The 16,394-nt window shown below is 30.5% G+C and overlaps 1 protein-coding gene across 3 annotated transcripts in view; it reads left to right on the top strand.

Annotated features, from left to right (window-relative positions):
- The window catches only part of LOC112682727 (monocarboxylate transporter 2), a 218,699-nt gene extending 204,746 nt beyond the window's left edge, over positions 1-13,953 (top strand). For all 3 annotated transcript variants that reach the window (XM_025553414.1, XM_025553413.1, XM_025553415.1), the window contains exons 4-7: positions 8,370-8,517; positions 9,250-9,526; positions 12,134-12,515; positions 13,083-13,953. In XM_025553414.1, the coding sequence (XP_025409199.1) occupies positions 8,370-8,517; positions 9,250-9,526; positions 12,134-12,515; positions 13,083-13,780 (1,505 nt within the window). In that variant the 3' untranslated portion in view covers positions 13,781-13,953. The remainder of the gene's footprint in view (positions 1-8,369; positions 8,518-9,249; positions 9,527-12,133; positions 12,516-13,082) is intronic.
- The last annotated feature ends 2,441 nt before the right edge of the window (positions 13,954-16,394 follow it).

Here is a 16,394-nt window from a genome sequence, read left to right as displayed (position 1 = left end):
TGTAGAAGAAAAAAAACTAATAGTAATAATGAAAATAATCAAAGGATCAAATGTGCCCATTTCGTCACGCGACGGGCGTACGAAGGCGTGCAGTGGCGTCGTAGGGACGTGACTAAAATTCAATTGGTTCTTTAATATGACACAACTGTTGGCTTTATTTTCTTTTTGGAAACACGCGCAGTCGACCACAGTAAAATGTCTCAGACGACGAAGTATACGTGTGCACAATAATATATTAATGTAAAACGCGCTAAAGTCGTGTTCGGACTAAAAGTGAAAATAATAATGTGCATTTGGTCACCTGCGTAAAGAGTCCTTCAAGAATAATCAATGACGAACTATGATATAATATTTTAGTGATTTTAACCAACAACCAACGTGTATGTATGTGGCAGAAAGTGTAACTCGATTGTAAATTATTGGTTTTTTTCCCTGATGCGTATTTGAGACAATATAAATAACATAATAATGTATATTTTACAAAAAAATAAATGTTTAGCAGATGTAGTATAATTATCATATCTCCATTAGAAATAATAAAATTATAATATCATATTAGTTAAAACTAAATATAATTTTTTACTAGCCTTCTTCACTCAATAAAAATCTTTAATATTTCATCTTTAATTAAATATCTTTAAATCTTTAAATAATCATTTTTCCAATATTTTCAAATCTCATCACATGTTACTTGATCCTTATATCAACTTGAAAAGATTGATCAATTCGTCACAACTTGAAAAACCTATTATTTTCACAACCTTATTAATAAGAAAATAGAAAAAAACTTGCTGTTAAAAAGTATAGGCATTACAAATCAGAGCTAAATCTTACTGTGATCCGTTGATTTTCATGGGTAATCACGATACTAACTTTTACAACGATAATTTAAAATTTACTAATTTTAAGTATAAAAAATTAATAATCAATAAAAAAGTTTCAAATAATATTTACAGTCAATTGTATTTATATTATATTTTGCTATATATTTGTTTTTTTTTTATAGACCATTGTGTGTAAGCATAATCTTGGTATTATCTCCAACTTTTATTTATGCTAGACAAAAACCAAATATTCCCAGAACGTTCATTTTATTTTTCTATTATATTCTTTATATTTGAATACCAAGAATAAACCGTGAAATATGAATGTTATTCTTTTTATTTTTTATGCGCAACTTAAATATTTTTATTTTTATTTTAAAAATACGTAACACATGCATTTTATATAATGATTATTAAAAAGAATAGACTGAAACCCATTCACATTCATAGATATTAACTAAACCTATACATTTGTGATTTGATTACATTATTTTTCAAAATCAATTTCATAATAATTAGGGTTAAACCAAATTAATGAAATATGTAATATATATATATATATATATATATATATAAATATAATATTATATAATATATAATTATTTAGAGTCTACTAACGAATCTTCCATTAGATAAGAATAAATGGCATAAAAGTTATTTTATAAATTCCTTTTGTATAATTACTTAAAATTTTTTATAAGTCTTTTAATTTGTATACTTGTATAATGAATGTAAAAAAATATCAAGTATTATTTTTTACCAAAATGTTTTTAGTTCTATTATGTACAGTAAGGCTAGAGTTAGGTACTAGCTATAGTTTAGTTTTTCAACATTCTTTAATATTGTACCAACCGACTTATTGTTTGTTATTTTATTAATATATTTTTTTTAACTCTGAGAACATTATATGATAATTCAATTTTTCAGTTAGTATAGAACTGCACGAATAAAAAAATTTAAAACTTTTTAACTATAATAAAATAGATTTAAAAGTTAAGAAAAACTATAAAAACAATTGAGTGTTCTTGGTGAAAAAAAAAATAACTATTGTAAATAAACACAATTTCTGCATTTTATTTTAAAAATAACTTGTTTGAAAATAATTTTCATTTGTATTTTAAGTTGTATTTACATAATTATAGCCCAAAACGTGTGGGTATATACTTATAGAACTTAGCACTCCTTGGTAAAATGGCAGTACAACAAAGTAAATAAAAATAAATTGCAAAATAAAATTGAATGGAAAATATAGTGTGAAGAAAAATATAGCGCTTTAAAAATATATTTTTTATCATGTTGGTGAATGGACTTTTTTATACCAAATATTGAAATATCAGACACCTAATATATATTTTAATATATTCAAAATATATTACGCAAATAATGTTTTTCTTCGACTTATCGTCGATTTGCAAAAAGTTTTTTTTTCTATTACACACCATGATGGAATATATTAAAACATTAACTCATTTACAATACGTTAACTTTTGATACCATATTAATGAATTTCATATAGTACTTAATACATCTGTTAAATTACGTTGCGTACGAAGAGCGCACAGAATTATATTATGTAAATTATTGGATTATATATGCCATGGGGATTATGTGATGTTTTAAACGATATAAATGAAAGATGATGATGTGACAAAGTATTAAGGACTATTAGAAGAAAAAATATAAAATGGCCATAATTTTTAACTGGTTAATGTTGTGATGAAAATCCATACTGAAATAATTTGTTCAAAAAATATTCTTAACATTATATACACCAAGTCAATTAATAATGTTCTCATTCAAAGAATGTGTAGAAAGGTATCATTATTTCATCGGAAGTATATTATTCAAGCTTTTGATTCAGGATCCGACAAGATAAAATACCAATATTTTTGTAGTATATAAGAACGGAATGTAGACACAAGCACTAAACACCGTTATCTATACCTACATTTATCTTATTTTAATTATCTTAAAATAAATAGTATGCTTTTTTTTTATACTCATCATAGGCATTTAACATAATTTATTTGAAAATCGTATAATAATGACATTAAATACATTTAAATAATGCTGTATACATTTTTATCTCAACGTTGTAATAACGGGATAATAAATTAAATTTTCTATTGTCAGAGCATTGAGGTATAAAATTAATCCAATCAAGTAATTATACATTCAAGTAAAAAGCCATGTTATAAATATTATATTTATCATAATTTAATTAAATAATTGACTAATAAGTGAATAACAATTATATAATTATTAATTTAAAAAATGGCATTTCATTTTTAGTGTTATAACCAAATACACTTTATATTTTTATTTATGTTCTTTTATAAATGATAACTTTAAATTGTAATTATCATTTCATACGGATAATAAAGAAAATAATAAAATAAACTAATTATATTTTATGTTGGAAAAAAAATTATTATTTGAGAAATTATATCAAAATATGTGAAATAGAATCAGCAGTGTTAAAAAAAAAAAAAAAACCAAGATAATAAATCTTTAACGAAATTACTTTACAGATTAGAATTATTTAGAAAGAGTTTCGAGTTTCAGGTATATTATATAAAGTGAGTCCGGTTGAATTTGCATTATTATACAAACTTTAAATGCTTTATACCGAAATAAAAATTTACATTTTAAGTTTAAAAATAATTTATGACCTTACATAAATTAATAAATACTTAAATAGTAGTATATAGGTCACTTGAGTACAGTATATTTTTATCGGATGGTTATTAAAAGTAAAAATACATATTTACTGAATAAACTGCTGTAAAATTAAATAATATTAAAATATACATAAATGTAAATAAAGTTTTCTAAATGTAAGACGGTCATGTTTCGTTTACTTGAATATAGCTAACATATTTTTATACTAACCAAATAGTTTTTAACATAATATATTAAACATTTATTTATTTTATGAATTTTAATTAAAATGTATTAAAATAAAGTTTAGGTAACAGGCTGAGACTCTGTTTTGGTTCGTTTCGTATCACGATAACCATATTATTTATAAACATTTGAAACAATGATAAATCATCGCATTCTAAAAACTATTGTGAACAAAAATCGGTATACTTTATTTATTTACTTTCTTAGTTTTTATTGACTTTATCCTATTTAACTTTATTACGTGATAAAATATATGTATATATACTTGTGTTGAAAGTCTGACAATATTACTTATTTATGATTACAAATATAAACGCTATAGTAGTGAAAATTATTACTACATTTTTTGTCTCGATTTCTTTATTACCTATCAGAAAATCTGTGGAGGTAAATCGAAAAATGATCTATTTAAACTTTAAAGTACTATTCAACATAATTTTCCGATATTGGGGTATATTGCATGGAATTTTTAATCCAGTTATTCAACCTAAAAATGCTAATAGAAAAGTAAATATCATTGTAAAATCAATAAACTCCCTTTTTCGCTTAGGATAAAAAAAAAAAAAAATACGAAAAAATGTAAGCGATAATCATTGTTCTTGTTTATGACATCCATTAACTATTTGTACATTATTGAATATATTTGAGAACATTTGAATACATTAAAACACTGAATTAAAATTTGAAAAAATATTGATTTTCAGAAAAAAAAATATTAGGATCAAATAATTTATCGTAATTTATTATGAAATTATTGGGTAAAACATTTTTATAAATAAATAATAAGTAAAAATTATTTTATAAGTAAATTATAAAATATTATTAAAAGTTATGAAAATTTAATAAAACTTACTTTTTGTTATAATTAGTAATGTTCATTTCACAGGAAATCGTTTGTCTTAAGTGAATATAACTTTTATTCCATCGTATTTATTAAATATCAAATTAAATATCAGTTTAAAACCAAAAAGATACTGTGGTTGCTTCAAAATTATACATATATTATATTAATTTAAAACTATACTCGTACGTTTTCTTAAACGTTTCATGTTAATTTTCGGTTGCATATTAAAATTTAAAAAATTCGGAATTACTAATGCAATAGAAAAGGTTTATTTTTAATTGAATATAAATCACAGTCTCGTGCTCTTATAACAAGATAATTTTTTTTAACTAAAGCTTTTAAAACAAAGGCATTTTTTAAATGCTCAAATTCTGTACAGTTTTATAGGATCATTATTGTGTTAGAAACTATTTAAAATAAAACAGATAGCTTTGTAAATGTTACAAGCTTTTTCAATAGATTATAATATTACGAATGTAAGTATAATTCAATAGTGAAAACGAATAACCCAAAATGAATAACTCATGACAAAAGTATTTTCTGAATATAATTTAAAGAGATTGTAAATGAAAAACTTTGAATTTAGGTCACATGGGTGTTAAATTGCAATCAAATATCAAACCGGAAAACACTAAGTTCCTGTATTAAAGACATTTATTACTAGGATATTTATTTATATGTTTATTATCCAGTAATGTATACATATTTATGAATACAATATGTATTAAGTTTTTAAGTAAATAGACAATGATTATTAATTAATTGTTATACGAGCACGAACGCATGTTGAAATAAAATCATAATAATACCATTGAATTTAAAACATTGTATAAATCTAAAATATTATTATTCATAAATCATTTATTATACGTCAAATCGAGACCTACCACTTTTATAATTAATCTACGATCCGGGGTATATTTGCGGTACATAGGTATTAAAATGTGAGTTATACTAATTAATGACGAAAATATATGTATAAATCGTGGTTATAACGTTTTTCTTACAAACTTTATTTTATATTTTAAATTATTACAATTCAACAGAACTTGTAAAAAAATATTTTCCCTTTCATATTAACTAACCTAACTATCTGGCAAAAAATAATGTTTATATGTTATATAAATTGCAATTGAAACGTTCTATTTGAATTTTTCGAGAAAACGCATTTTTTTTTTTTTTTTTAGAAAAAAAAAATGTTTCAAACCATTCAAAAAATTAATCAAAAATTAGATGTGAAAAGCAAATTCTTATGATTGAGTAATGTACTAATTAATTTTTTTTTCAAGATATATTTTTCATTTTATAATGCAAGTTTCATACCGTATATATATAAATATACATATAAATACAATATTAATGTTATAGTTATTCATTTAAACTCTCACAAAACTGTATAAAAGGAGGGAATAAATTGTTTTTAAACTTAAAGGATGAAGATAATAATACTGTGCACCAAAATCCTGTATTAATTGACTTTTTAAAAACTTCTTGAACGAAAAAACTTTAAAGCTTGAACTTTTGCCAACCCTGGTTATGACTACTGTTTTAAAAACACGGTGCTATTATATAGTTGAATTTAAGGTCGAATGAGAAATCCAGCCAAAAATGTTTTGTTTTGCTTTTAACATAATGTATACAAGTCAATTATTTTGTTATTAAACCAAAGTAATATATTTTGTATACTATTTAAATTTTATTAGATTTCGAGTCTTGGACGATTTTTTTCAAATATTTATATGAGATTTAATATATTTGGTTATAATTCTATAATTTATAATACTGTAATCATATAAGTTAATAAAATAAATTCAGTAATATATATATATATCATTATTATTACTTTATTACAAATGTACTAAATATAGTCTTAGAAACATTTACGTAATATTAAATTGCATTAATATTATAATGTTCAATAAGCTCTATATGCTCTATATAGTAAGTATATATTATTATAGGAAATGGAGTTAATTTAAGTATAAATTTAAAATGAGGAGAAAGCATATTCAAATGATTAATGTTAATTTTATTCGTCAGAGTTATTAATATTATTTAAAATTTACCAAGTATAGTTTGTACGTACATTTTATAAGTTCATAAATTGCATTATTTTTATTTTTTAGAGTACAATTCTGAATTACTATTAACAATGTTCAAATATAAGTATATTAATGATTAACTGCTTGTTTAGTGAGTTCATCGATCCGGTTACTCTTCAGACATTTAAGGGAGGGAGGATATCAACTCTAAAAATCGTATTATAATAACCATGAATTAAGATATACGGTAAGCCGTAAAAATAAGCTCCAATAATTTTGAAAAGCTTAAACCCCCCCCCCCCCATAAGAAAAAAATTGTTCCTACTTATGTGCCTGTTACGCTCTTACTATTGGTTTGTTTATATTATGGTAAAAATGCTAAATTTAATATTTCAACAAAAATGATTTTTAATTAAGAACTTAATAATACATTCTATAACAAATTATAATTTCAATAATATGTTGTGATTCTAATAATTAATTATATTTTATAATATTCTTATGTTAAAATGTGACATAATTAATAGCTGTTTTATAGTTATATTTTTAATAAACCGAATAAAATCTATTATCATACTTATAAATGAAACAAACTCTTTATACAACTAAATAACATGCATTAAAAACATATAAATTGAATTTAATAATCGTATTAAAATGTATCTATCAAGTATTGATTCAATGCACAACTTAATTTACATTTCAAAAGAATTGGTAATTCTTTGATTTCAAATTGAACATTTAAATAATTGCCTTGATATTTTACTATCAATTATGACCAAGGAACCTTTTATCCGACGATCGTTTTCCGTACTTATTTATTTATTCAATCTACTTCGGTAAACGTTTATGTAGTGTTATTGAACTTTGAAAAACAATGGCTCTGAAAGCGTTCAAGTAAAAGTTTTACCTACACAAAACGCTGCAAGTAAATCTTTATAGCACCATTTTTACACAGTTTTCAAAACAATTCAACAAGGTCATATGTTTACTTTAGAACGTCCAACTTTTTACGATACTTTTTACTTCACTCTATAAATTTCAAAAAGGCTCTTTTATTTTCACGGACGTGCTAAAATAATTTTCCGTTTAACGGTTGTGAAATTATTTTAGGCTTACATAACACAAGATGTACACAGAAAATTTTTTTTTTATTTTTTTATGGCGGCTTCCTCTATGTTAAACCCCAGTACGAGTACGAATAAAAAACGGTATCGTGACGTAGGTGTGTAATAAAGTACATGTATATTTTATGATTACGTTTTTAAGTGCCCGATATTACATAAAACGTTTATTTTTTACCACGGACATAATATTTTCTCGTATTTTTACATGCATCTCGCAACGGGAACACAGCACTTTACAACAGTATAGGGTCTGCGGGGCGGCTGTATTTTATTGAACACCATTTTAACACCGTTGTACAATTCTATTATTTTATGTCGCGTTGTTTAAGCTTCGTCGCGTAATCCACACTGTATATTTTGCTGTAAATTAATATCCGAACATCAATCCGTCGTCGGTGTTTGTCGTTCGCCCGCGCGTAGAAACGCCGTTACGGTTAAGCCGCTCGCGCGTATGTGGAACTATTAACACGCAAAAGTGCTGCTCGCTCACGTAGTAAAACATTCAAAAATTTACATCATAAACTACGCGAGACGAGGTTTATATCCGGCAGAGCTTACGACGGTTTCCCTCCCCGCGCGTTTTTCGACCGCGTTCCATGTTAATTACTCTGAACATTGTTTTCAGGGATCGGCGTTGGCATGACCCGAGATTGTTCCACGCTGATGGTGGCGCAGTATTTCAAACGCAAACGCGAGTTTGTAGAGATATTCATCGTGTCCGGAAGTGGCATGGGCATAGCCGTCATGTCTAGTTTCATCAAAGGAGCCATAAGGTAAATAAACGCGCACACCCCCTTGTTGTCGAGTCGGACATTTTTTAAATTCAAATTGAAAAAAAAACAACCACCGGTTTTGGCCGACATTTACGCCGTGGTAAAACGATCCAAAACAAACATGTTACGAAACGAATCACTGTTTGTTATTCATTTCAATCCAAACGAAAACTTCGAGCGTTCGAACTGACCAACGATTCGCGAGAGAAATATCTATTTTTCTAATACAATGCACCATAATTCGCTAGACGTTCTCGTTTTTCGGTGACTATGTTTCTAAGACGTGGCACTAAGAATGATTTTTTTTCCGTAACTGATCTTTCAAAATAATGTTAATTTATTACATCCTTCTCGACTTTGATAAAAACGAAATCGTACTGAAAACTCAAAAGTCAAACTCCCAAAACAAAAGAATACTGACGGTGCAGTAGGACTGTCTGATTGTCTGACCGTCAATATTGATTGATAACTATTGTAACTTGGATGTTTTTAAAAACATTATTTTTGTATGGCACAACCGATGAGCGCCAAGCGACTGCGGTACGTTAAGTCACCGCACCGCGCACGTCATTACAACGTGAACCCCGTAAGGGACCCGAGACTTAAACTTTAACGGGAGTGCAGTGCACAATGGTAGTACTCGGCAGCGTAGGCAACCGGGAGCGATCTCGACAGCCCGCAGAGGATGTCCGTGCGTGAATCTATACTATCATGTGAATTTTTGGGTTTCAGCGCTATCGGCTGGCGACTTGGGCTCCAACTGGTCACCGCTACCGTGTTCACCACATTCCTGTTGGGCACGTGCTACCGGTCCGCGTCATTGTACCACCCGCAGAGACGGGCCATCCTGCACCTGAAGAACCAGAAGCGCAAGATCAAGGACAAAAACCGGCACGACGACCGGCCACCGTTCCTGGACTTCACTACGCTCCGCAGCAAGACCGTTCGCATTCTGCTCGTGTCCACCGGCATCAGCGCTTTCGGCATAAACACTCCGATATTTTACCTGGTCAGTTATGTCCCACATATAAAATCGTGTACGACTCGCTATGTGCGTTATTCGCGTACGATTGTCACCTCGACTTACCCGTCTGGTTAATATTGATAATCATCATCATCATCATCATCATTATCATAATCATCGCACACGTCCTCTCGTGAACCGATTAGATATCACGGTTACGTTATATACAGATTAGTGTGGTCGTCATCGTTTATGCTACCAGCGTATGTGTAATGCCACCGTGGTTTTATTATGGTATTATACTATCGTAACACCGCTCTTGGGGTGGGTTGGAGGAAGGGGGTGTCGGGTAACGATACCAACGACTTTGGATGGGGGACAAAAAAAAAGAAGATCAATATCTCTGGGACTCATAAACTTTTTTCGAATACCAAATGCGATCGGAATAAAATTTAATTTTTCAACGTTACGCTCCTCGATTGTCATCATATTTCATTGGTTATTTGAAGTTTCCTTTTTACAGAGACTATGCGACTACCAACAAAACATTAAATAACAACTCGACTATGATGGTGGTTATCAATTTTATACAATCTACGTACATATATATATATATATATATATATATATATATATATATATATAGTATATATAGTGAAATCGAGTGTTTTTGTTTGCCATTTTTTTTTTTTACGGTCCACTCGTTTATTTGAGTATTTTTTTATTTTTTATTTTTTATCTTGTTTTCTTACACGCCACTTGTGTGTAACATCACCTCATACACAAATGTTTGAAATCGTTGAAAAACGTTTAAAGTGAAGAACACTTCTTAATGTTTTCATTTTTCGTTTTTTTCGTATTGATCACACTGGGGTTAAAATGTACGTCATGATGATGAGGTTATTTTCAATACTTATAATTTAATGTAATTCGAACCCATATTTAAGTATTCGTATCACAATAATTAAGCATACTAAAGTGTATTATATTATGGTCTTAATAAAATGGTGTTACGTTTTTGATATTTAATTGTGAATAACAAAAATGTAATAATTAATTAAAATACGTCTAACACTATTAAATTGTACAACTTTTGTGAAAAGTTCTCTAAATTACTGTGAGTGTACTAAATTAAAATAGGGTCTAAACATAATGTATGTAAAATAAAGGATATGTAGAACTTTTAAAATGTTTAATTGCACGGTTTTAATTTAATAACGAACTGAGATCGCTTGTATATGTATAAAGCATATCAAATAAATAAATGATGCTGCATCTGGAAGGTGGATTTCAATGGATGTAAATAAATTTAGAATAGAATAAATCAAACACGAAGATATATACTTGAAACAGTTTATTATATATATAATTCGTAAAAGTTTGGTTCAGTGATGAAGAAAAATGTGTTCCTTAATCATCAAGTATAGTATACCCCGAACTTTTTTTTTTTTTTAATGCACTCATCGAGCCTAAATCCTTATATTGTATAAGAATTTATTGTACAATTGCTTTATGGTCTTTTACAGCACCAAATCTACATGTTTGGGTTTACGACTTGGCGTCTTGAATGCATAAAATAATTTTTGATTCCAAAATACCACTCCGAGTTTACAACGAATTTGTTTGTACACAACGGTCATTAAATCGTATAAAACCCGGTACGGCATAGCTAGAAAAGTACGATTCAAATGTATTTCAGCAGGAGCGGTGACAGCAGCGTTGCCACTGTACTCCTGATGATTAACTTGATCCCGGAATTTTATTTTCAGAAAATATTACAATTCAAAAGAACAAATAAATTCTCGAGAGGAATAATACTAATCCAAGACCATATAATAGTAACAGTAGTATGTGATAGTTGTAGCGGTAGAGTAATATAAACGACGGGCGCACATAGTAGTAAAGCACTCGAGCGCTTTATAGAGCCGGTCACTTATGTGTGTATATAACATATAAATCTCGTTAAGTATTTCGTGACCGTTTCGTTTTTAATGGATTCCGAACAATATCAGTCGTAAGCGCATATCGTCTAATACGTACATAAAATCGAACCTTATATAGCACATTTACTTATAATTATGTATATTGATTTTTCGTACACTAAATGCTGCTCATGTGTAGAACATAATACACCATATGTATCTATTGTGTATCGAATTTATCGAACGAAAGCTTAACTGTACGTGGGAAATGTTATAAAAAATATTTATGATGAAAATATGTAGGTGTATGAAAAATAATAACTTCTTAATTTCGACTTTTTTTCAAACGGCTATGACGGTGCACTGTTGGCGGAAGAAATATAAGTAAATACGTGTCCCTGAATCGCGGCACCGTAATTTCCGAACGATTACGATTCTACGTGGATCCGACCTCCGGGCACGTGCGCGGACGTCACGACCGTTCCGGGACAATCGTCTGCGCGATCGTGGCGTCCGCGTGGCCGGAGACGATTTTTATGGTTTATTCCTGGGGGTGGAAAGGGGAAGGTGGCTTTCGGTGTAATCTTACGATCATCGAATGCGCACACCACGTCTTCCATAAAACTACCTTGGCAACGAACGCGTTCGAAACGTAACTCTTACGTGAACGAAAAGAAAAAAAAAAACGTTTAACCAGCATCCCCGTTAAACGCGTGATCGTTCTGCGCAGGCGCACCAAGCGGAGGAAGACGGCCTCGGCGATTCGGCACTGACACTGCAGGTGCACATGGGCCTGGCGTGGACGGTGGGATGCGTGGCGTTCGGGCTGATCGTGGTCCGGAACTCGGTGGAGTGCCGGATCGCGCGCCAGTACCTGTGCCAGGCGTCCGTGTTCATGTGCGGCGTGTCCATACTGGCGCTGACCACGGTCCACGGCCACCGGCAGGGCTACGTCATGTTCGCCTGGGTGTACGGCGTGTTCTGCGGCGGGTACAATTACTCGCTGAAGATGTACACGTACGAGCGGGTCCGGGCCCGGAACTTTGCGCGCACCTGGGGCTTCGTCCAGTGCTCGCAGGCCATACCCATCGCCCTGGGCGTGCCCATTTCTGGTGAGTACGACAACGAGCGCGTCCCGCGTCGTCACAACGACCCCCGCGACTCGGCCGGTCGTAATGCGAGACCTCCGACGTCCCGACCTCGTTGTTCTTCGCCGGTCGAGGACGTTCCGTTCGCGTGTTAACGTTAACTTCTGCGCAAAACCCGGACGGGTCGTAAAGATTTAACGACCGCCAAGTCGGGTTTCTCGAGAACACGTCGCGCTCCCGATCTAATCGCGGTAGAAACACCCGGTACGCGTCATAATATGTCCGCGTCGGCTCGCCAAAGCGATAATAACGTACCGTTAAAACACACGTCCGAAACACGCATTCCGGTCCAGTCCGGTGCGGTTCGGAAGTCGTAAAACGTGTTCATGTTTTTCCACCGCGGCACGGCTCGTTATAACGAGTGTTTTCACGCGACGATCGCGTGCGACGTTTTCGAGCGGCCGTTGCGGTTCGTCGGCCGATAATCGCGACAGAAACGAACAACAGCAATTGTAGAAAAAAAAAAAAAAAAAATGCTATCGCATTCGTGCAATTACGTTTTAACGATTGAATTTCACGAAACTTTCGCAGGTTACATTAACGTCGGTTACGGCACCAAGTCCGGCTATTACTTCAGTTCGGCGTGCGTGTTGCTCGGCAGTCTGACCATGTTCTTTATCGACCTGCACCGGCGGAACGTGGCCCGGCACAAGCACAACGAGTCTGGTACCAAGAAGCTGTGCGTGTCCGACTCGTGCCCTCAGCGGCGGAAGCTGTCGTTCACCGTCGAGCCCGAGGAAGTGGTGGTCATGGAACCGCCGCTGAACCCGCAGGCCGTCGGACTGATCGGTGGCGGCAGCAACGGTAGTGGCAGCGGTGGTGTCGGCGGCGGCGGGTTCTTGAGCAGTGGTGGTGGTGTCGGTGCCGGTGGTGGGGGCGGCGGCGGGACCATGGGCAGTGGTGGCAGTGGCGGGCCAAATGACAAACCCGAGCTGACGTGCATCTCCGAAGAGGGTATCGCGGACATGGACTTACCAGACAACCTGCTCGACGACCTCGACTACATCGGCGATTGCATTACGTCGTGCAACAAAGTGGAGAACTACCTGATGCTCAGCGAGTTTGAGAACAACCTGATCGCCGAGATGCCGGTCATTATGGACAGGAAAGGCAGACGGTGGTCACTGGCCAAGCAAGCGGAAGAAGATACGCCCAGGGGCGGCAAGTGGCGACTGGTGGCCGGCCCTAACAGCAGGATGATCACGGTCATCGACGAGGCCTCGGTGTAACCCAATCGTATTTAAACAATAATGTTGAATTATTCAAAATACGCACGATTCTATATTATTATTACGATTATTATAATATACATACTAGCTGTTAGGTACATAATGTTTTGGATTTAATCAGTTATTTTATATTTTTACTATCGTAATTATTATTATTATTATTGTTAAATAATGTGTTCATTTTTTTTTTTTTTTTTTTTTTAATTTTGTTTTATTTATTTACTATTACCGTTATTGATTATGAAATATTAATATTTTACGATCAATAACATTATAATATAATACTACTTTTACAATTTTATTTTTGTAAAATAATACATATTATTGTCGCGATCAAAATAATTGTGAATGTTTGTGTGATGATTTTTATAATTGAACATTTAAAATATAAGCCTTAAGCAGATGCCATATTAACGGGGAAAAGTCAACGTTTTATCTCGACTTTTTAACCGTACAATACATTTATTTTTTTATTTATATACAATAATAGTGTTAGTGTTTGTTCTAAACTAATGTCCACTCATCAAAATAAAATTTTATATTTTGTGATTACCAAACGGCTCTCTATGACATATAATAGTATTATTCCATCAGGTTTTCTTCGTTAATATTTCTCCTCCCAAATTATTGCTTGTGATAATATTACAATAATTCCAAATACTATATCATGCATAATTAGCTAAACCTGTGATCTACCTAATTTACATAACTATTATTCATAATTTTTTTTTATTATTACTATCGTTTATCGTTAGTTTTAATTCTTAAATCCGAAAACAGTTTCTAATGATTGCAGTAAGCGATATGCATAGATAATACAATTATAATATTACGTTTTTCTTTTACCTATCTACAAAATAGTAATAATACAAATACAATGACTTATATTTCGTTACATGTTACCGACAATTCATCATTTGTATATTATTGCATTATTACATATTATTATATTCCATGGAATGTGCAAACAAAAACCCATATTGCGTCATCACAGGTATCCATTTTTTATGACTTTATGTTAAATGATTTAATAAGTTCTCTGTTATTATGTATTAATGTTTTTTACACGACTTCTGTATTAGAATGTTTTAGAGCTTCCATACTTTCCTGAATCGTTTTAATATTTTATGAAATAAAATTGCTTTACATAATAAAAAATATTAAAATTCGCTAATGGAAAGAAAATATCATATTTATAATAATCGGATCTATTAATTAGTGCTAAAACACAAATATTATAGAATATTGTTATAAATGGCTATACATTTCATTTTTTAAATTTATACTCATAATATTTAATTTTTTTTGCTGTATTGCAATAACCTAATCTAAACGCTTTTATACATTTGTTTGTATATACGTTATGCCCGAAATCTTCTAATTGTATCAATAGTAGTGATGGGAATCAAATCCGGATTCTTCAAAAATATGCCAAATCCAGATTTTTTAATTTAAAAATCTGAGATTTGGGTTTATCATTGCAAATTTCTGTATTCTAATTATATAACTTTTATTACACCACTTTTTAGTCGTTATTTTAATTCTCAGACAAGATGATGATGGTCTATATAAGATATCTTAATAATTGGTAAACACTTCAAGTCTTACGTACCATTATTTTTGGAGATACAACTAATAATAACTAAAATTTATTTTATGATATCCGACTTATATATTTAATATTACACAAAAACTTGTATATGAGATTCTTAATTAGTTTAGGTCAAAATATCATTTAATTTCGAGAAAGTTTAACTATTAATAAAAATACTAATTCAATGTTTTCAAATTCGAAATCTGGATGTAATGCAAAATCCGGATTTTAGAATCCAAAATTCGGGCTTACAGTAAATCCGAATTTCGGATTTTGAACTTCAAAAATCCGGATTTTCAAACTTCAGCGAAACCGGATTATTCCCATCATTAATCAATAGTAACATTTTATAATAAAGCAAGTTAGTCTGAATTTATAAATAAAATGAGAAATCAAAAAAAAAAAAAAAAAATTCCTATTGTTTATTCTTCCTAAAATAATATTTTTAAGGTGTTTAAGAAAACATAATGTACGATGTAGAGTTTTCGTATATTATAAATTAAAAAATACGATTTGATTCTACTTTTTATATATATATATTTTTTTCTTAATGTAAAATTTTAAATAATATGTTAATCTGAAGAGTTTGTACTTTTATTATTATTTAAAATTAATATTTATACATATAGTCAAATATATTATTACATATTTATATTAAATGAAAAAAAAATAAATTAGGTGAATTCAATAATATTTAAGAAAAATATATAATATTTATTGGCTGTATTATCAAATCTAGACAATTTAATTATTAATTGTTGCAACTTTCAATGTCAATGAACATGAAAACATAACATAGGTATTAAAAATTACAAAAAATTATACATAACAATTATGAATTTATCTAAATCGTTATACATTATGAAATGTATCCAAATATGTATTATTATATCTAGTTAATTGTTTATTTTTCATTTAAATAATTTTAAATAAATCATACTCTTATAAAGTTAGTATTTTGAAATAATGCCAGAGAAAATAATATACACAATAATTATGTAGAATATGTACTAAAAAATC

Source organism: Sipha flava, unplaced genomic scaffold (genome assembly GCF_003268045.1).
Source record: "Sipha flava isolate LNK unplaced genomic scaffold, YSA_version1 209_pilon_pilon, whole genome shotgun sequence".
Lineage (NCBI taxonomy): Eukaryota > Metazoa > Arthropoda > Insecta > Hemiptera > Aphididae > Sipha > Sipha flava.
This window is presented reverse-complemented; position numbering and strand designations above follow the sequence as displayed.